The 21,866-nt window shown below is 44.8% G+C and overlaps 1 protein-coding gene, 1 long non-coding RNA gene and 2 other non-coding genes across 4 annotated transcripts in view; all 4 read right to left on the reverse strand.

Annotated features, from left to right (window-relative positions):
- Positions 1–783: 783 nt before the first annotated feature.
- Positions 784–14,116, reverse strand: LOC139314570 (uncharacterized). The gene is made up of 4 exons (XR_011600193.1): positions 14,040–14,116; positions 9,367–9,894; positions 6,701–6,947; positions 784–2,974 (listed from the first exon to the last, which is right to left on the reverse strand). It is a non-coding gene; the product is annotated as an uncharacterized lncRNA (long non-coding RNA).
- On the reverse strand, positions 5,324–5,458 carry LOC139316082 (small nucleolar RNA SNORA5). The gene has a single exon (XR_011600333.1). It is a non-coding gene; the product is annotated as a small nucleolar RNA SNORA5 (small nucleolar RNA).
- On the reverse strand, positions 7,793–7,925 carry LOC139316084 (small nucleolar RNA SNORA5). Its single transcript, XR_011600334.1, has one exon. It is a non-coding gene; the product is annotated as a small nucleolar RNA SNORA5 (small nucleolar RNA).
- Positions 14,117–15,494: 1,378 nt separating the features above from the next.
- The window catches only part of CSNK2A1 (casein kinase 2 alpha 1), a 53,275-nt gene continuing 46,903 nt past the window's right edge, over positions 15,495–21,866 (reverse strand). Inside the window, 3 exon segments of the mRNA XM_070941836.1 lie at positions 15,495–18,647; positions 19,557–19,643; positions 21,135–21,283. Coding sequence (XP_070797937.1) covers positions 18,532–18,647; positions 19,557–19,643; positions 21,135–21,283 — 352 coding nt within the window. The 3' untranslated portion in view covers positions 15,495–18,531.

Below are 21,866 nucleotides of genomic sequence, written 5' to 3' on the forward strand. Positions count from 1 at the left end.
AGGAGACGGTGAGTTCTAGTCCCACCGTAGGCATGAAAGCTAGTTGGGTGACTTTGGGCCAATCACCAGGAGACGGTGAGTTCTAGTCCCACTTTAAACATGAAAGCTAGTTGGGTGACTTTGGGCCAATCACCAGGAGACGGTGAGTTCTAGTCCCACCTTAAGCATGACAGCCAGCTGGGTGACTTTGGGCCAATCACCAGGAGACGGTGAGTTCTAGTCCCACCGTAGGCATGAAAGCTAGTTGGGTGACTTTGGGCCAATCACCAGGAGACGGTGAGTTCTAGTCCCACCTTAAGCATGAAAGCTAGTTGGGTGACTTTGGGCCAATCACCAGGAGACGGTGAGTTCTAGTCCCACCGTAAGCATGAAAGCTGGGTGACTTTGGGCTAGTCATTGTCCAGACTTTGAATCACTAGGAGATGGGGAATTGTAGTCCATCTTAGGCATGAAAAGTGGGCCAGGTAACTGGGCTAGTCATTCTCTCTCAGTGCAATCCATCCTAAAGGGTTTTTGTTATGGGGAAAATAGGAGGAGGAAGGAGTATTAGGTATGTTCACCGCCTTGAGTTGCTTATAAAGTAATACAGGCAGGATAACAATCCAGTAAATGAATATATTGGATACTATTTGGAAGAAATCTGACCAACAAGCTGTGAGCGGTAACATTTATTTATTACAGAAATACAGACCTGGTGAGCAAAAGGTGTGTGGAAACCAGATTTTTGCCACAGGTGAACAATGGGAAAACAACACAATTGTGTGTTGTTTTCCCATTGTTCAGACTTGAAGCCAGTATTAAGCTAACCTTGTATAATGAAATGAAGAGTGTGGATCTGTTAATTCATCTTAAGATCCAGCCATTGGGGGAAAAACAACAGGGGAAAAAAGAAGTGAAATATTGCAAGCTATACGGAAATGAAGGACCAGAGCCGTGATGACACGCGGAGCCTTATCTGTGGGCACACGAATGTTGCCCTAGCTCAGCTCCAGCACGCCAGCCGATTTTCAGGCCTTCTGGGCCCACCGGAAGTCGGGAAACGGGCCATTTCTGGCTTCTGGGAGGGTGGGGAAGGCTGTTTTTGCCCTCCCCAGATTCCAAGAAAGGCTCTGGAGCCTGGGGAGGGTGAAAAACGGGCCTTCTGGTAAACTTTTTGCCGGTGTGCCAAAAGCGGGGGGGAGGCGGTCACTCACGCATGCACAGAGGGGCATTGAATTTATAGGTGTGGGCATGCGCACGACCCCCCCCCGCACTCCCCCCGCTTTTGGCATGTGACGGCAAAAAGGTTAGCCATCACTGGACTAGAGCGAGGAAATGTGTTTCAAAATACAATATTTTTGTTTCCAATCAAGAGAGGAAGCTGTTCAGAGTGTGTCCTTCCAGCTTTATTACAAATCAATTAAAATGATCCACTGTCTTTCCCAACAGGCTCACTGCAACAATCCATGATGGGCCTCTATTTGGGCCTTTTCCTGAACAAAATAGGTCTGGTTCTTTTCTCTTTTTTTAATTGAATATTTATTCATTCATTCATTCATTCATTCATTCATTCATTCATTCATTCAAACTTCTATACCGCCCTTCTCCTTTCGGACTCAGGGCGGTGAACAGCCAAGATAAAAAAACATTTATACATAAAGTTAAAAATAGATTTAAAATAATTAAATAAATTTGGCCCGTAATTTAAAACTTATCAATTTAAAAATCCTTATCAAATTTTAAAACCAACCATAAAATCAGGACAGACCGGCTAACTGAAAAAAAATAAGTTTTTAGGGCCCGACGAAAAGTCCGGAGGTCTGGGATCACTCGTATCTCTGGGGGTAGATTGTTCCAAAGGGTAGGTGCCACCATAGAGAAGGCACTCCTCCTGGGGGTCGCCAGCCGACATTTGTTCTGTTTGTATTTAAAAATACAAACAGAACAAAACAAGTAACAACAAAACATACAGAACATGTAAACAAAAATTCAAATATACATCTTATCAAAGTTGTTGCAACTGTAATCTACGTTCTTATTTGTGCTTTTGACTCCTCGTTTTGGTCTTTCTCTTATATCTCTCTTTGTAATTCACTGTTAACCTGCATTAATGGTTTATGTTCCTATTTCTATATTAGGTCACACCAATTAGTTCCTAGCCTTTTTTTCTTCCTTTTCTGTCTTCCAAGTGTACCACTTTTCTCATACTAGATAGTAGTCATGTTCCTCTTTATCTTGTAATTCCTTTGTGAGTCTGTCCATTTCTGCACATTCCATGATTTTACTAATTACTCTTATCTTCTGTTGGTATGTCGTTACTCTTCCAATTTTGTGCAAAAATTATTCGTGCTGCTGTTATTATATGAATGATTAAATATTTTATTTCCTTTTCATATTGTCCATTTATTATACCTAGTAGAAAGGTTTCTGGCTACATTTCTATTCTTTGTTGTGCAATTTCTTCTATTTGTGTTCTAATCATTTGCCAGTATTGTTTTGCCTTTGGGCAGGTCCACCACATGTGATAGTAGGTTCCTTTTTGTAGTCTGCATTTCCAGCATGTTGGGGAAGTATTGGGGAACATTCTTGCCAATCTGGCCGGTGGAAGGTGCCACCCATAAAACATTTTGTACAGATTTTCTTTATAGGGTACAGACATTGTTAATTTATAATGTATTGTCCATAATTTTTCCCATTTGTCTAATTCAATATTATAGCCAAAATTCTTTGCCCAGATTATCATGTTTTCTTTAACCACCTCTTCCTCTAATTTATATCCTCGTAAATAATTATAAACTTTTTTTTATCAATTTGTCCTGTGATCCTTGTAAAATTTTATCTAATTCGTATTGGCAGGTCTGGTTCTTTTCTTCGTGAGTCTTTTCAAAATAAAAACGCGTGGATGTTGCGTTGCGAGACGTTTTGCCCCGTCTTCCCAAGGCTGAAATTCCGATTTAACAACTTATTCCCGACGACATTCTGCATGAGAGAAGATCTGCCAGGAAATCAATAAGAATTCTATTATTATTATTTTTTTAAATGTACAATGCTTCGTTCTGTAACCATCCATATCGTTTACACATGAATAAAATGAATAAAACTAAGAGAGAGAGAGAGAAAATCAACTTCCTATTCTTCAGTCACGCCTGGGATTCCAAAATTAAATGAACCCATCTTAAAATATTTAAATACTTTAAAAAAACAAGTTGAATTATAGGTAGTCCTCGATTTACAGCAGCTCATTTAGTGACAGTTCAAAGTTACAACGTCACTGCAAAAAGTGAATTACGACCGTTTTTCATACTTACAGCCGTTGCAGCAATCCCCATCGTCATGTGATCAAAATCCAGATAATTGGCAATTGACTTGTGTTTGATGATTGCCGGGGTCGTGGGACCACGCGACCCCCTTTTGCGACCTTCGGACAAGCAAAGTCAACGGGGAATCCAGATTCACCTAACAACCATGTGACTAACAGCTGCAGTGATTCGCTTAACGACTGTGGCAAAGAAAGGTCTTGTGGCTGTAGCAGGGGAAGGTTACTGCAAAAACTCCATTCCCACCCCACTCCAGGGGAAGGATACTGCAAAAACTCCATTCTCGCCCCACTCCAGGAGAAGGATACTGCAAAATCTCCATTCCCACCCCACTCCAGGGGAAGGATACTGCAAAATCTCCATTCCCTCCCCACTCCAGGGGAAGGATACTGCAAAAACTCCATTCCCACCCCACTCCAAGGGAAGGATACTGCAAAAACTCCATTCCCACCCCACTCCAGGGGAAGGATACTGCAAAAACTCCATTCTCGCCCCACTCCAGGGGAAGGATACTGCAAAATCTCCATTCCCTCCCCACTCCAGGGGAAGGATACTGCAAAAACTCCATTCCCGCCCCACTCCAGGGGAAGGATACTGCAAAATCTCCATTCCCACCCCACTCCAGGGGAAGGATACTGCAAAATCTCCATTCCCACCCCACTCCAGGGGAAGGATACTGCAAAAACTCCATTCCCACCCCACTCCAAGGGAAGGATACTGCAAAAACTCAATTCCCACCCCACTCCAGGGGAAGGATACTGCAAAAACTCCATTCCCACCCCACTCCAGGGGAAGGATACTGCAAAAACTCAATTCCCTCCCCACTCCAGGGGAAGGATACTGCAAAAACTCCATTCCCACCCCACTCCAGGGGAAGGATACTGCAAAAACTCCATTCCCACCCCACTCCAGGGGAAGGATACTGCAAAATCTCCATTCCCTCCCCACTCCAGGGGAAGGATACTGCAAAATCTCCATTCCCTTCCCACTCCAGGGGAAGGATACTGCAAAAACTCCATTCCCACCCCACTCCAAGGGAAGGATACTGCAAAAACTCAATTCCCACCCCACTCCAGGGGAAGGATACTGCAAAATCTCCATTCCCACCCCACTCCAGGGGAAGGATACTGCAAAATCTCCATTCCCTCCTGTTAGTATATGGTTTGAGCCTAACAGTTGTCCAGGCAATATATGTGTACTGTAACTTTAAGTTGAAACTGTATGATGTGGCTTTAATGCTGAGTCATGCTGTAATTACATAATTACTGGTTGTGAGAATATTTAAGCAAAGCTTCTGTAACGTGTTCAGTTGCTGCTATGATCTGCTGTTGATGAGGAAGCTGCTATGTTATGCTGCCGTTGTGTATGAAGATGATGAAATGATGAAGCTGTGATGATAAGCTACCATTGAGAGGAGGTGCTATCTGTAATCATTGTTTGATGGATCTGCAACCATCATGGTTTGTGAACCAGAGTGAGTTTGTTATTCTAACTTCTAACTTTGTTGAGTAAGAAGATTCTGTAACTACTGGACTGATTTACTGGCAAAGACTTGGAATTTGTTTAAAGACTATGAAACTGTTTCTCTACTATAAAGTAAGCTTTTGATAAACCAGTTTGCTTACCTCTTATTTATTGCTCTCAGCAACGTTTCTCTGTGCAATCTACTCTGCTGGTTGGTAACACAACAACAATAACCTTAACACCTCCCCACTCCAGGGAAAGGATACTGCAAAATCTCCATTCCCACCCCACTCCAGGGGAAGGATACTGCAAAATCTCCATTCCCTCCCCACTCCAGGGAAAGGATACTGCAAAATCTCCATTCCCTCCCCACTCCAGGGGAAGGATACTGCAAAATCCCCATTTCCTCCCAATCAGCTGGGACTCGGGAGGCAGAGAATAGATGGGGGCGGGGCCCGTCAGAATTTTTACTACCGGTTCTCCGAACTACTCAAAATTTCCGCTACCGGTTCTCCAGAACTGGTCAGAACCTGCTGAAACCCCACCTCTGGTCCAGACCTTATACATGTCTGTAGCATATTTTTATCCCCGGGTCCAAGTACGTGAACCAGGGGCCCATGAACCACAGCTGTGATGTGGCAGCCGCAGGGCCGGTTCCTACCACGGAGCAGGCAGGGACCGAATTTGACATGGCTGCACTTGGAGGCACCGGTTCAAAGAGAAAAGGAAGCGCTTCCTGTGACAATTTTAACCTGGAAGCTGGAGCTTCAGAGAGTAGAGCCCATATTTAGTTTTACATATATTAACAGCAGCAAGGATTATATTTGCTAAATACCGGAAAAATGAGAAAACCGCGCCAGATGAGGAAGTAATTCAAAGAAATTTAGAATGTGCTGAAATGATGGACAGGCTAACTTTAAAAATAAAAGAGAAGGAAGACACAGAATATTACTTGATATGGAATAGATTTTATGAGTGGTTAGAGACAAGAGGTAGGAATTAGAGGAAGAAAAGACTATGAATGTTTGTATTAACGATAGAGAAGATGTATGACTACAATCATAATTAACAAAAATGTAAATAAGCCAATATAAAAAGAAACTTAGTTAACATTAGTTGGCTATATTATTACTATTATTCTCAGTACATGTGTTGTACTATTATTACTGTTATTACTTCATGCATTCAGGATCTCCGCTCCTTCCGTCGGGACTTGAAGACTTGGCTTTTCAAACAAATAGGCTGAGACTGATTCCGGGCTTTATTATTTACTACTAATTATTTATTTGGATTAAATTATGATTTTATTGTACTTGTTTCTTAACTTGTGTTCGCCGCCCTGAGTCCTTCGGGAGAATGGCGGCATATAAATACATGTAATAAATAAATAAATAAATGTGTTACTATTTATTCCTATTTTCTATTTGGCCTTTTTTCTCTCTCTTGTAAATGGTATACCCTGACAATATTCAAATATTCAAAAATATTTATGAATAAAATTATATATATATAAAAAGAGTGTAGAACCCATATTCTGAAATATATCATAAATGGACTCAGTAATATTTATGCATGTAGATAGGCAGTCCTCAAGTTAACAGTTCATTTAGTGACCGTTCCAAGTTACAACAGCACAGAAAAAACTTATTATGATCGCGTTTCACTCTTATCAACTCAATTTCTCATCTAAGAACAGAAATTTTGGGTGCAATCGTGGTCGTCATAAATACGAGTCAGTTGGCAAGTGTCTGAATTTTATTCACGTGACCAGGGGAGTGCTGAAAACGGTCGTTAAGCGTGAAAAACGGTCATAAGCCACTTTTTTCAGAGCCATCGTAATTTCGAACGGTCACTAAAGAACCATTGTAAGTCGAGAACCACCTGTAACCATACAGGAGATTGTTCCCAAGCAAAGCTTTCCTTGTTTCCTTGCTACTCACCTCTGCAAAGATTAAAGGGGAGCCATCCAGTCATGTGACGGGCAGGACATCCGCCATCTTAATCTGAAATCTTCTAGGCCCGAGAGACCAAGGACTGCCTCGTCCTGCTCCTCCGGTTGTTCTTCCATTGGCCCTAGCTCCGTCCTATCCTCGGACTCAGGCTCCAATGAGGGAACTAATTTGGGAATTTATCTGTACCCTCAGGGTACCTGAGCCAGAATGCAAATGGGTGTGTGTTTTGGGATTCCTGAAAGAAAAAAGCAGGGAAGAACCAAGTTAAGTCCAGTTGCTTTTTGAAAATAAACATCTTTGGGATGACTTTCATGCAGACATTTCATTACCCAACTAGGGATCATCATCAGTGCTAGAAGGGAGTGGGGTTTGAACTGATGATGTTACCCAGTTGAGTTAAGAAAACCACCAAGCTCAAAGAGCATCAAGGACTCATTTCAACCCCGAGCTACAAATATTATCAATGCTTTCTCCTTGTTTGCATAATGCCACGCACACAGATACTGTTCTGCCCCAGCTACGGACCCCAAAGAACGCAGCACACACAAACTCTATACAAAGCTTATTTTACTCAAATAACTCAGTCTTTATCAACCAAAGGCTGTTAACAAACTGTCTTAACAGCCTACCAGAATTCTAAGATAATCAGAGTCTTACTAGTTGGCAGAAAGCCCAGAAGCAATTTGCAGAGAATCCAGACATGAAGGAGAGTGAACTAAAGTTGTTCCCTGCAAATTGCTTCAGTTGTCGTCCTTCCTTAAATAGGCTAAGGGAGTGGCCAATTACTCCTTACTCTCGAGGAGACCTCCTCCTGAGGAGCCACTCCTGCCTTTTGGCAGCTCTGCGCGCCCGTGCATTGAGAAGAGGCTCCTCCTCTTCTTCCTCTTCACTTATGGGAGCTTCTGGAGGTTCTGAAGGACCTGGGTGAATCCCTGCCTCTGGCACCACATCTTCTCCAGCCTCCTCACTGTCTGACTCGAGCGCCAGCTGCACAGGCTGCTGGTGCAACACCACACCAGCCTCCTCGTTGTCAGAATCAGCTACAATCCGCACAGGCCGCTGAGGGGCCACAACAGATACAGGTGTCTGCAGAAAAACTATCCCCAGAACCCACAAGGAATTCCGAGGCCCATGAACTACAGGTATTACTTTGGCAGCTGTTTGGACCATTGCCCACCACGAAAAGGTAGGCAATGAATTTGACACAACTGCAGAAACTTCTCCCGGACAAAGGAGCAGACATAGTTGAGGGAGCAGTGAGAAAACAGGACAGGCTGGAAGAGAATTCTGATGCAAGAAAAACCCCTTGTTACAATTTGCTTAGCTCTCTGCCTCGGTTTGTATCGTGTTCTCGTCTTCAATCTCTGCCTCAAACAGGTCTGGAAGACAAGCATCTATTTAAGAACTTGCTCTGGCCGCATGTTAAAATGCTAGAAGACAAGCATTTAAAAAGTATGAGCCGGCCGTGTGCTGCAGCTGCCAAAAAAGCCAACACAGTTCTAGGCTGCATTAACAGAGGGATAGAATCAAGATCACGTGAAATAGCAATAGCACTTAGACTTATATACCGCTTCACAGTGCTTTTACAGCACTCTCTAAGCAGTTTACAGAGTCAGCCTCTTGCCCCCAACAATCTGGGGTCCTCATTTTACCCACCTCGGAAGGACGGAAGGCTGAGTCGACCTTGAGCCAGTCAGTCAGGATTGAACTGCTGGCAGTGGGCAGAGTTAGCCTGCAATACTGCATTCTAACCACTGGGAGGAAGGGAGGGAGGGAGGGAGGGAGGGAGGGAAGGAAGGAAGGAAGGAAGGAAGGAAGGAGGGAGGGAGGGAGGGAGGGAAGGAAGGAATAGCACTTACACTTATATACCGCTTCATAGTGCTTTACAGCCTTCTCTAAGCGGTTTACAGTCTCAGCATATTTCCCCCCAACAATCTGGGGTCCTCATTTTACCGACCTCGGAAAGACGGAAGGCTGAGTCAACCTTGAGCCTGATGAGATTTGAACTGCCAAATTGCAGGCAGCCGGCAGTCAGCAGAAGTAGCCTGCAGTACTGCACTCTCACCACTGCACCACCGTAGCTCATAATAATGAGAACTTTATAATGCCACACTTGGAATAATGGATCCAGTTTTGGTTGCCAGGATGTAAAAAAAAAAAAAAAAAAAAAAAAGATGTGGAGACTCTCGAAAGAGTGCAGAAAAGAGCAATAAAGATGATTACGGGACTGGAGGCTAAAATATATTTATTTTATTTATTTATTTATTTTAAATTTATATACCGCCCTTCTCCCTGAGGACTCAGGGCGGTGTAAAGAACAGTTGCTGGAATTGGGGATGTCTAGTTTAATGAAAAGGAGGACTAGGGGAGAGCCTGAGTCCGAGGATGAGACGGAGCTAGGGCCAATGGAAGAACGACTGGAGGAGCAGGACAAGGCAGTCCCTGGTCCCTCGGGCCTGGGAAGGATAGCCAGCGAGGGAGAGGGGGTGCAGGAAGACCAGGCGAGGGGGGAGGGCAGGACAGGCAGCAGAGCAGAAGAGCAATTACCTCCCCCTCCCCCGCCCGAGCACAGAAAATAGAGAGGAGGCGGGATCAGCGCAGGGCAACCCAATGACTCTGGAGGAGGGCGCCCCACCCCTCTTCATAAGGCTCACCTGGGGAATGAGCTTTAAAGAGACACTGTTGGGAGGGGCGTTTGTCGGGAACGAAGCGTGTTTTTTTGCAGCCTCACATGCTGTTACCGACATCTGGATACTTTGCTGGCGTTGTCTTCTTCGCCTTGTTTGCCGTGCTGGTGTGGCTCCATGCGAGGTCGCAGTGACACAGTTATACTCCGGATGGTGGGTGCAGTACCAGTGAATTCTTTCTGTGGCGAGGACGCCTTGGAAACAACTTCCCTGAACTGTGGCTGCTCTCAGAACTGAATTGCTCCTCTGGATTAATAACAGGCAGGAACTATTAAGAAGTGCATCTTCAGAGCTTTTGCTCCTGGATCTGCAGTGAACGGTGGGATTTTTGGGAGGAAAGTTGGAGCAATAAAGGGGAGTTCGGTCTTCGTTTCGGCTGTGTTGTTTCCGTGCCCAGTTACGGGTCATCGCAGACCAGGGGTGACATCAGAGCAGTGTTCCGATATCTCAGGGGCTGCCCCGAAGAAGAGGGAGTCAAGCTGTTCTCCAAAGCACCTGAGGGCAGGACAAGAAGCAATGGGTGGAAATTAATCAAGGAGAGAAGCAACTTAGAACTAAGGAGAAATTTCCTGACAGTCAGAACAATTAGTCAGTGGAACAACTTGTCTCTAGAAATTGTGAATGCTGCAACATTGGAAGTTTTTAAGAATGTTGGATAACCATTTGTCTGAAATGGTATTGTTGTGGCTCCATTACCTGAGCCTGTGTTATCGGAGGGAGAAGGCTCCGAACATGAAGGAGAGGAGTTGGCCAGGCCTCCCTCTCCAGGACCCTCCTCTCTGGCAATGCCTCAGGTGTCTCCCGTAGAAGAGATTGGCCAGATATCTCCTCACAGTCGGACAGTGACAGAGATAAGTCTTGGCTGGATCCACGCCAGCGTTGGAGAGACAGGCACGCGCAGCAGAAGAGGAGGCGTGCCAGAGATTAGGCTGAGTCACTGGACCACACCCCACAGGGGATAAAAGGGGGTGAGGTGGCCATTCAGACTCCGTGACGGACAAAACAAACTACTAGCGAGTCACATTGTATCTTTGAAACAACGTTATCTGCCTTGGATTTAATACAGACTGGACTTGACAATTCTTGAACTGTGTGTATCTTGTTTGGGTTTATCTGTCGGAGGAACAACCCCTACCTCTATGAGTAAAGTTCTTGGCAAGCAGCTACTGGGTTGCTGCCAAGCCTCTTATCGAAAGAATTTGTTGTCTGCAAGTTTTATTTAACCCCTGGCTGTCTGTTTGTGTGCGTGTGAGATGGGGACAGAACAGGTATAGGGTGGGGGTTGGACTAGAAGACCTCTAAGGTCCCTTCCAACTCTGTTTTTCTATTCTAATTAATATACCGTGTGTGTGGGGGGGGAATACCATTCCACAATTCTGTGGCAGAAAAGTTGTGGGTAATATTAGTCTTATCCTAGATCTATGTCTCTATTTACGTCTCTGTCTGTCTGTCTGCCTGCCTATCTATGACATTTTGCATGTCATCTGTCAAGACTGTTTAAATGGGGCAGAGTATCCCCTCCACCCCCCCCCACCCGGGTGTGACCATGGTGCTCCACATCAGACACTGGATCACATAGTAAATAGCTGCCATTTGAGAGCTTACACAGGAAGAAAAGCAGATTTTCTCCAACTAACAAATATCTCGCTTAATTGAATAAATGGCCCAGATATTAATAAATAGAATGCTTATTTGATTCTCATTAAACATTACTACAAAACGTAGCAACACTACTAGTACTTAAGACATATATAGTACCCCCCTAGTGTTTTATAGCACTTTCTGGACAGTTTACAAAGTCAGCCTATGGCCTCCCAAAATCTGGGTCCTCATTTTACCTATCTTGGAAGTTGAGCCAACCTTGCGCTGGTAAGGAGCGAACTGCTGGCAGTGAGCAGAGCAAGTCTGCAATATTGCATTCAGATAGATAGACGGATGGATGGATGGATGACAGAGACAGATAAATGGATGGATAGATGGGTAGGATAGGATGTAGGATAGAATAGGATATGGGATAGGATATAGCTGTGATGGCGAACCTGTGGCACGCGAAGCCATATCGGTGGGCACTCAAGCATTGCCCTAGTTCAGCTGCAGTGCACATGTGCATGCCAGCCAGCTGATTTTCAGGCCCACCGGAAGTCGGGAAACAGGCTGTTTCTGGCCTCCGGAGGGCCTCTGGGGGTGGGGGTGGGGAAGGCTTGTTTTTCGCTCTCCCCAGGCTCCAGAGGCTTTCTAGGGGGTGAGGTGCATTGCATTATGGGTGTGGGCATACAAGCATGCGACTCCCCCTCACTCCCCCCCCCCAGCTTTTGGCACGAGATGGCCAAAAGGTTAGCTATCACTGGGCTATAGGAAGAGAGGTTAAGATACAGGATACGATAGGATATATGAATAGAAAAGATAGATAAGATTGATAGATAGGATTGATAAGATTGATTAGATAGATACAGATAAATGGATGGATGGATAGATGATATAGATAGATGGATAGGATACAGGAAAGGATATAGGATTAGGATAGAGATTATAGATAGGGAAATGGATGGATAAATGGATAGATAAAATAGATTAGATAGGTAGGTAGATAAGATAGAATAAGGTAAATAGATAAGATAGATAGCTATAGATAAAATAGAAAGATGATAGATAAGATGGAGATAAGATGGATAGATATAATAGATAAATAAGACAGAGATTAGATAGATAGATATAGATGATTGATAGATGATAAATTAGATGATAGGTATAGATAAGATATATATTAGTTAAATAAAATAGATAAGATAGATATATACAGATAAATAAGAAAGATGATATAGATAAAATAGAGATAAGATGGATAGACAGAATAGATAAATAAGATAGTGATTACATATAAATAAGATAGAAAGATGATAGAGATAAGATGGATAGATAGAATAGATAAATAAGATAGCGATTAGATATAGATAGATAATTGATAGATGATAGAGAAATTAGATGATAGATAAGATAGATATAATAGATAAGACAGAGAGATTAGATAGATACAGATAAATAAGAAAGATGATATAGATAAGATAGAGATAAGATGGATAGACAGAATAGATAAATAAGATAGCGATAAGATAGATATAGATAAATAAGATAGAAAGATGATAGAGATAAGATGGATAGATAGAATAGATAAATAAGAGATTAGATATAGATGATTGACAGATGATAGGAGAAATTAGCTGCTAGAGATAGATAAGATATAATAGATAAATAAGATAGAGAGATTAGATAGATACAGATAAATAAGAAAGATGATATAGATAAGATGGATAGACAGAATAGATAAATAAGATAGCGATAAGATAGATATAAATAAGATAGAAAGATGATAGAGATAAGATGGATAGATAGAATAGATAAATAAGAGATTAGATATAGATGATTGACAGATGATAGAGAAATTAGCTGATAGAGATAGATAAGATATAATAGATAAATAAGATAGAGAGATTAGATAGATACAGATAAATAAGAAAGATGATATAGATAAGATGGATAGACAGAATAGATAAATAAGATAGCGATTAGATATAGATAAATAAGATAGAAAAATGATAGAGATAAAATGGATAGATAGAATAGATAAATAAGAGATTAGATATAGATGATTGACAGATGAGAGAAATTAGCTGATAGAGATAGATAAGATATAATAGATAAATAAGATAGATTAGATAGATACAGATAAATAAGAAAGATATAGATAAGATGGATAGACAGAATAAATAAGATAGCGATTAGATAGATATAGATAAATAAGATAGAAAAATGATAGAGATAAAATGGATAGATAGAATAGATAAATAAGAGATTAGATATAGATGATTGATAGATGATAGAGAAATTAGCTGATGGAGATAGATAAGATAGATATAATAGATAAATAAGATAGATAGATATAATAGATAGATAGATAGATGGATGGATGGATGGATGGATGGATGGATGGATGGAGGGAGGGAGGGAGGGAGGGAGGGAGGGAGGGACATAGGAGACATGGAGATGCTGAAGATTCTTAACCGATGAGCCAAATTGGCTTAATCATTTTATATTCACATTTTATATGTATGTTATTTTATCTGTTCACCGCCCTGAGTCCTTCGGGAGAAGGGTGGTATAAAAATTAATTAATTAGATAGATAGATAGATAGATAGATAGATAGATAGATAGATAGATAGATAGATAGATAGATAGATAGATATAGATGGATGGAGAGACCGACATAAATAGACAGAAACAGAGAGAGAGGACATAGATAACAATTGTCCTTAGACTTATATACCACTTTCCAGCCCTCTCTAAGTGGTTTAAAGCAGGGGTCTCCAACCTTGGCCACTTTAAGCCTGGAGGACTTCAACTCCCAGAATTCCCCAGCCAGCAAAGCAAGCTGGCTTTGCTGGCTGGGGAATTCTGGGAGTTGAAGTCCTCCAGGCTTAAAGCGGCCAAGGTTGGAGACCCCTGGTTTACAGAGTCAGCCTATTTGCCCCCAACCATCTGGGGTCTGCGGGATGAAGTCGGTCCCCGCGTGAAGGACCCCAGAAACCCTGCCTCGTGGGCGACCCCGACCCAACCGGCGGCCCTGCCCTGTCCCCGCGCTTACTGGGGCCTCCCTCTGCCTTGTCTCCGCCGTCGCTCCTCGACTCCCTCAGCCGCCATGATGCTCCTCCAGCCACGCGCTCTCCGCACGCTAAGAGCCGGAAACCGCCGTGACGTCATTTCCTCTTCCTCCTCCAACGGAAATCGTTTCGCTTTCTCACACGGCCGATGAAAAGGAAGCGGCCGGAAATGCCCCCCGACGCCATCTTTGTTGAGGGAGCCATCCGTTTCCGACCGCCCGACGAAGGGAGCGGAACTCGCCTCTCCTCTCTATCCTTTTACCAGGAAGTGGCTCTGCTCTCTTGAAGGGGCTCGTTAACCTCCATCTTTGCCAGGATTCGATGAGAGATACGAGCCGCTCTTTCCCTTTTCGTATCTCTATGGTCTTTTCCATAATAAAAGGGGCTCTGGATGGAACATAAAATTTGAATTTGCAAAGGTGGAATATTTGGGTGCCTTTCTTGGCTCTGAAGGAATGCCAGAAAGGGGCATTTTTTTAAAACGCAGAAAATGCCACGAAGGTAGTCAGTCCTCGATTTAGGACCGCAATGGAGCCCAAAATTCCCATTGTTAAATGAGACGTGGGTTAAAGTGAGCTTTGTCCCATTTTACGACCTTGCTTGCCACCGTGGTTAAGCGAATCCCTGCGGGTTGATAAGTTGTTAAAAGTGAATCCGGCTTTCCCATTCATTGACTTTTGCTTTGTTAGAAGGTAGCAAAAGAGGGATCAATCATGTAACCCCAGGACACAGACCGTCGTAAATAGGAGTCAGTTGCCAAGCGTCTGAATTTTGATCACATGATCGCGGTGCAAAAGTTGGGACTTTGAAAAACGGTCCTAAGTCACTTTTTTCTAGCGGCGTTGTAACTTTGAGCGGTCGCTAAGTGAATCGGTTCTAAGTCAAGGACTGCCTGTATTTCATGCAATACAGGGAGTCCTCGATTTACGAGCATAATGGGAGGCCAGCATTTCCCTTGCCGAGCAAGGCAGTTATGTGACTTTTGCCCCATTTTATGACCTTTCTTGCCATAGTCGTTAAGCGAATCACTGCAATTGTTAAAGTGAATCATGCAGTTGTTAAGCGAATCTGGCTTCCCGCATTGACTTTGCTTGTCAAAAGGTCGCAAAAGGGGATCACATGACCCCAGGGCAGTGGAACCGTCATAAATACGAGTCATTTTGCCCAGCGTCTGAATTTTGATTACGTGACCAGGGGGATGCTGCAAAGGTCGTAACTGAAGAACGGTCGTAAGTCACTTTTTTCACTGCCGTAACTTCGAACGGTCACTAAGCAAAACTGTTGTTAAGTCAAGGACTCTCTCTAAATATGTAATAAGCAAAATATGTACCAGCAACCAGCAAGGAAAAACGTCTAAAAGCAGCTTTTCAAGTCCTGGGAGTTAAAATCTATTCCCAAGGCTACATTTTTTAAAAAAAAAGAATACCAACTCACCGGACTCTTTGTTTCAATGATTTTATTTTTAAAAAAATTAAAGACCTCCATGGCACAACTTCTCAGCACAATTAAGGGTTAGTTCCAATAGTGACACTACAACTCCATTCAGGTAAATCCAGAGAAAAAGAGAGAAAGAAAGAGAGAGAAAGAGAGAAGAGAAAAAAAAACAATCTAAATTTCAACAAAATAATAAAAAAAAGATCACTTCAAACAAGATCTTTCTTTTTTAAAAAAAAATTCAAATTTGCAAACAGGACTATTTATACTGGCGTTTCCTTATTTTTATTTTCTTCCTTTTCCTGCCATCTCGCACAATGCCAGCCCCCTCCCCGTTTCCCGAGAAAAAGGAGACTATATATATATATATCCCCAGGAAGTGCTGAGTAATTTAAAAAAAGTGTTCTGATACGACGTATACAGATGAGGTAATTTACAACACAGACGTTGTTACAATCTGCAGGTTTTTGGGCTGCAAGGCCAGGATAAGCACCGGGAAGGAAGTTGAGAACGGCGTTTTTCTCGACTCCTGCCCCTTTAAGATGCATGGACTTCCAACTTTCACCGGGGATTTCTAGGAGTTGGAAGTCCACGCATCTTAAAAGGGGTCAAAATCGAGAAATACCCGGTTTACATCAACTCCTCAACCTCAATTATTTCCATCTTGGGTTAGCTTGGATGGATACTGCTCCCCTTGGTGACTCCCCCACCCCCACCTTAAATCCTCATCAACTCGCACCCGGCACCCTTGATTCCTAGGAAGCACGCAACAAATCCCACCTGTTGCCCTGCATGCCAAATTCGAAGATCAAAAGAAGAAAAGCGAAGGGTTGAGTCGATCCCCAGCTCCAGAGGGGAGCTGGCCTAGTGCAAAATCTAGGCACACCTATGCTGCCTTTCCCAATTCCTCACAGGCGCCACCGTGGGAAGATTTCCTGCCGGCGGGCATCCGGAAGTCCTTTCTCATCCGCCAAGAAGATGGAGGGAGAAGGAACCGCCGAGGAGGATCTCGTGCTACCTGCTTTCCCGCCCTGGACGAACGCAAACATGCCTCCCCCCCCCCAATTCCAAGTTTCCGAAAGTTGCATATTATGAAACTCGAAGCCACCCCGAGATGGTTAGCAGGCCACGCGTAGCAATGCCCCCGCCCCCAACGAATAATTTTCCACGAAGGATCTGATGGGGCTTCCAAGGTTCCGGCAGCGAGCTACAGACCCCGTTGGTTCAGAAAGAGATGGGGAAGGGGTTTCCACCCTGCCCTTCGCTGTGGCCGTCCCGACATTCCGGTGCGGCAAGAGGAAAACGCAGGTTCTCCCAAACCCCGAAATCCAGCGACATTTTGGCTTGTGAGCACGCTTCTTGTAAGGCTTCCGAACAAAGGGTCGTGGCGGTGGCCACCGAATCCTGGCGAGGTGCCGAAACAGGAATGGGGAGAACCAGTTTCGGGGGACACACACACATACATACACACCTCAAACACACACAGAGCCCAGCCTCCTGGTCCGAAGCCCCAATTCCGGGGGTTAAGAGGCTGCGCATAATGTAAAACGTATTGATACTGACCCAGGGAGAGCCTCCGCGCAGGCGACGTTAAGCCTAACCTTTGATAAATTAAAAAAAGAAAATAGTTTTTATTTACAGCCGGGAATTCCGACGTAGGGTATTTCAGCATAAGGAAGAGCGAGACCGATTTACCTTACAGAGGCCTCTGCGTTTCGGCGAGGTTTGTGTGTAGTAGACAGACACACAATCACACAGGGAGTGGACACCGTCCTTCCCTAGGACGCTCCCTTACAAGCTGACCTCTTTTTGCGATGTTTTTCACACGCGCTTTTTGTTTCCTCGAAAATTTTCTCTCCGCCAGCTTCCTCTAAGTATCACACATACACATACACACCTTTCACCACATGGCACATGGAGAAAAAAAATATACGGGAGGGTAGGCAGGGCAAGCGAGCACCCCTAGATCTGTTCAGGGGGGAGGGGGGTTCTTTCCAAGATCTAACCTGTTAGAAGTTTGAGAAGGTGTTTTTTTAAAAAAAAAAAAAAAAAAGGAAAAGGAAAGGAAAAACGGGTGAAAATTTGGATTTTTCCAGGAAAAACAGATGAAAAATTGGATTTTTCCAAGAAAAACAGGCAAAAAAAATTGGATTTTTCCAGAAGTCCAAAAGACGTTACGGGGAGAGCTTGGCGGTGGGGCCGGATGTTATCTTTTTGGGGAGGTACGGATTGGATGGCGAGGCCTGGAGGCTTTGGATTAAGATGAGGAGAAGACAATCCCATGGGATAATGGACCGTTTTGTCCTTCCTTTTCTGCAAACCGAGTCCGTTCCGAGCTGCTGCAGGACACAGCGATGTGGCTTCCGAGACGCCCCGTTGGGTCTCCCATTCTTACCGGCTTTCCAAGGCTGGAACTCAACAAGGGTGCGGTCGGGCAATGGAGACATTATGTTCCCCCTGCAAGGGGGGCAGGAGGGGAGAAGAGGCATCGGCGAGTCGTAACGACGAGAGAAACCGAGATGAGGAAGAACCGGCGTCCTCACTTTGGAGAGAGTCTTTGAGGAGGACCTGGGGATGGGGCGAGCGGGAACAGACGAGAAAGGGTCCGTGAAACGCCCCGTGGGTAGATTTTTTTTTTTTTTTTTTTTTTTGCCAGGGGTTCCTCTGAGTTACAAAACGTTCAAGTAAAAAAAAAAGGCAGGCCTGGGGGGGGAATGGGGGAAGAGATTCGGCGTCAGACGATCCATCCATATCTCTCTCTCTCTATATATATATATATATATCCAGAGGGGAGAGAAGAGAGAGAGAGAGAGAGAGAGAGAGAGAGAGATACATAGGGATGATGTGACAGAAGGACAATCAATCCACAAGCAACGGTTCCGAGATGGCTCCTCCTGTCTCTCTCTCTCTCTCTCTCTCTCTTTCCCCTCCTCCCCACGTTGGCTACAAGAGGCTGCGGAGGGGGGGTGAGTGGAGGAGAACCCTCAGCCCTATGGTGGCTCCAGTCCGGCGTCTGAGAGATGAGGGGGAGGGGGGTGTCCTTTATTGCTGAGCCCCTGCGGCAGCAGGTACTGGCATTCCCAGCGGGTTGGCAGCGGCAATCACGGGGGAGCCGGCTAGAGGTCCGAGGGGGGAAGACGTCGCCACTGAAGAAATTCCTGGGGAGGGGAAAGGGGGCAGAGAAAAGAACAAAATTAGTGACCCGGAGAGGGCAAATTCACACCCACCCACCCGTCAAGTGAGAATGGCCTCTGGTGTGCTTGGTGCTCTCTGAGCTTGGTTGTTTTCTTGTAGATGTTTCATGACCCAACTAGGGAACATCATCAGTGCTGGAAGGGAGTGGGGATTGAGGAAGAGAGGGAGATGGAGATGGGGGTCTCTGGTGCTCTTTGAGCTTGGATGTTTCCTGGCAGAAATTTCATGAGCCAATTATTATTTATTTACCGTATTTTCCGAAGTGTAAGACGCAGCTATCTTTTTTGGTGAGGAAAACAAGAAAAAGAAATCTGCCTCCCAGCAATTTTGCCTCTTTGCAGCAAACAGCCTGCTTTGCTTTCATTTTCGTTTTCAGCATACCTTGATTAGCACAAGAAAAAAAAAAAAATCTGCTCCCAGCAATTTGCCGCCTTGCAGCTAGCAGCAGAGGCCCGCGCAAAACAGCTGAGAGCAAAACAGCTGAGAGTCGGGAGGCCGAGCCAATCAACTTGTGCTAATTAGGCTTTGCTGAAGCTGAAAGGAGCTGTTTCTTCTTGCTGTTTGTGCTTGCAAGGAGGTAAATTGCTGGGAGGCAGAGGCCGACGGGTGGGTGGGGCTACAGTTGGTGTATAAGACGCACCCAAATTTTCACCCCCTTTTAGGGGGAGGAAAGATGGTCTTATACGCCGAAAAATACGGTGTTTAGGAAATTTATACTGCCACCTATTCCGCCCATAGCAACTCAAAGTGGCTTACAAACTGGGGAACATTGTCTGTGCCCTATGCAGTGTCTTTCCCTGTCAGAGAGCCCAAGCAGCACGACAGGAGAACCAGCCCGTTTCCTATCTCAGCATCCCAGGTGAGGGACTCACCTGACAGCATCCCAGCGCTGCTTACAGGTGTGCTGCTTCCTGGCAGGCTGGCCGAGTTCATCCGAGCCTGGTCCTTCACAATTGGGTCTGGAAAGACAAGAAAAGAAGGAAGGCGATGACCCCTTGCGTGGGCTTCCGACATTTGTTAAGTGAGCTTTGCCCCCATTTTACGACCTGTCCTGCCCCCGTTGTTAAGTGAATCACTGCAGATAAATCAATTTAGAAACCCGATTGTTGAGTGAATCTGGATTTCCCCACCCCAAAGTCCTTCTGACTTTGCTGGTCAGGAGGTCGCAAAAGGGAGATCATAAATCAGAGTCTCAGTTGCCAAAAACCTGAATTTTGATCACGAGACCAAGGTCGTAAATGTAAAAAAACGGTCATAAGTCCTTTTTTTTTTTTTTTTTTTGCAGGGTCGTTGTAACTTTGAACAGTCACTGAATGTACTGTTAAGATGAGGACTACCTGTATTTAGTGCAGCATTCCGGAACCCTCCAAAAATGCGGGACTACAAATGTCAACATCCTTAGCCAGCTCACCAACATTAAAATGATTCTGTAGTCTAACACATTTAGAAGGCCCTAACTCTTGTTTTTCCCAACCTTGGCAATTTTTAAGATAGGTGGATCTCAACTCCCAGAATTCCCCAGCCAGCTCAACTGTTATGGCCTGTTGGCCGCAACCTGAATCAGAGGAGGAGGAGGAGGTGTGGGAGTCAGGATCAGCATCAAGGCAACCTGAGAACTCCGAGGGGGAAGAGGGAATGGAGGTGGCCAAGAGAGAGATGGAGGTGGAGCCTGGACCGTCCGTCAGTCCTCAGATGGAGAGTCAACAACCCCCAGATCTGGAAGTGGCTGATGAGGAAGAGGAGGAACAGCTGGGTCCAGTGCCTGACGCGCGGATACGCAGAAGGCAGAGGAGAGGAGAGCAGTGGAAATCTATGAGCCGCTCCTTGGGAAGGAAGAGCCACTGCTGCTAGAGAAGCCCCACCCTAGCTCTGGGGATAAAAGGCAGGGGGGGGGGCGGAGATGAATAAGTGTAGCAGACAATTATTCATCTTTCGGCCGGCCAGACCTGTTAGCCTGCAGTGAGAGAGAAACCTTTTGTCAGGGCTGCTGACGCTCCTAATAAAAGGGAACATTTAACTAGAGAGGGTTTGTCGTGTTTGGGAGCCTGGTCAGAATTCAACATTCAGAATTCCCCAGCCAGCTTTAAGAGGAATGGACTTCACTTCCCAGAATTCCCCGGCTAGCCATTCCCCAGGGAATTCTGGGAATTGAAGTCCACCCCCCCAGCTCTTAAAGTTGCCACGCTTGAATAACATTGTTCTATATACAAAGCTTTTATTTTTTCATAGCTCAGCTATCAACTCCAGGTCCGATTTTCGTATTTTGCAATATTTGGCCAACATCAACTTTGTCATAAGAAAAGGACGCCACCCCGTCACTGTAAAGAGTCAGTTAGTGCAGCACCTAGCATTCTCCAGGGTTATTCTGAAAGCACGTTAAGTAATATTTCCTGCCGAGTCTTTGTCCTGCCGAAGGACGCTTGATTGGGCTTCCCGAGAAGCAGACTCACAGAAGTAAGGGTGCTCCATGGCTTCTCGGGCGGTCAGTCGGGACTGGTGATCATATCGCAACAACTTGTCCAAGAAATCTAAGGCTTCGGGACTGACCAAGTGCTGATTCTCACTGTGGACAAAACGTTCCCATCGTTTCCGTGAATGCCTGCAAGAGAGAGGGAAGGAAAAAATGCAACTATTTTAACTCCGGTAGGCACATCCGTCTCTTCGTCTATAACAAGAGTCTTCAAACTTGGCCGCTTTTAAGATCTGTGGACTTCAGCTCTCAGAATTCTCCAGCCAGATATGCTAGGCTGGCTGGAGAATTCTGGGAGTTGAAGTCCACAAGTCTTAAAGGGGCCAAGTTTGAAGACCTCTGGTCTATAAACCGTCTTGTTATTTAAGGAAATTTATGTGACCGCCCAACTCACTCAAGGTCCTTGGTGGTTTCTGAGCTTGGTGGTTTTCTTGCAGGCGTTTCATTACCCTAACTAGGTAACATCATCAGTGCTAGAAGGGAGTGGGGTTTGCAGGGAGGAAGAGGAGGAGGAGGAGGAGGAGGAGGAGGAGGAGGAGGAGGAGGAGGAGGAGGAGGAGGAGGAGGAGGAGGAGGAGGAGTTTGGGGAATCTGGTGCACTCTGAGCTTGGCTGTTTCATGGCAGACATTTCATGACCCAACTAGAGAACATTATCAGTGCTACAAGGAACTGGGGTTTGCAGGGAGCAGAAGGAGGGGGGGGGAGGATTGT

The sequence above is a fragment of the Pituophis catenifer genome, unplaced genomic scaffold (assembly GCF_029215685.1).
Source record: "Pituophis catenifer annectens isolate HBS135680 unplaced genomic scaffold, rPitCat1.0.hap2 SCAF_3, whole genome shotgun sequence".
Lineage (NCBI taxonomy): Eukaryota > Metazoa > Chordata > Lepidosauria > Squamata > Colubridae > Pituophis > Pituophis catenifer.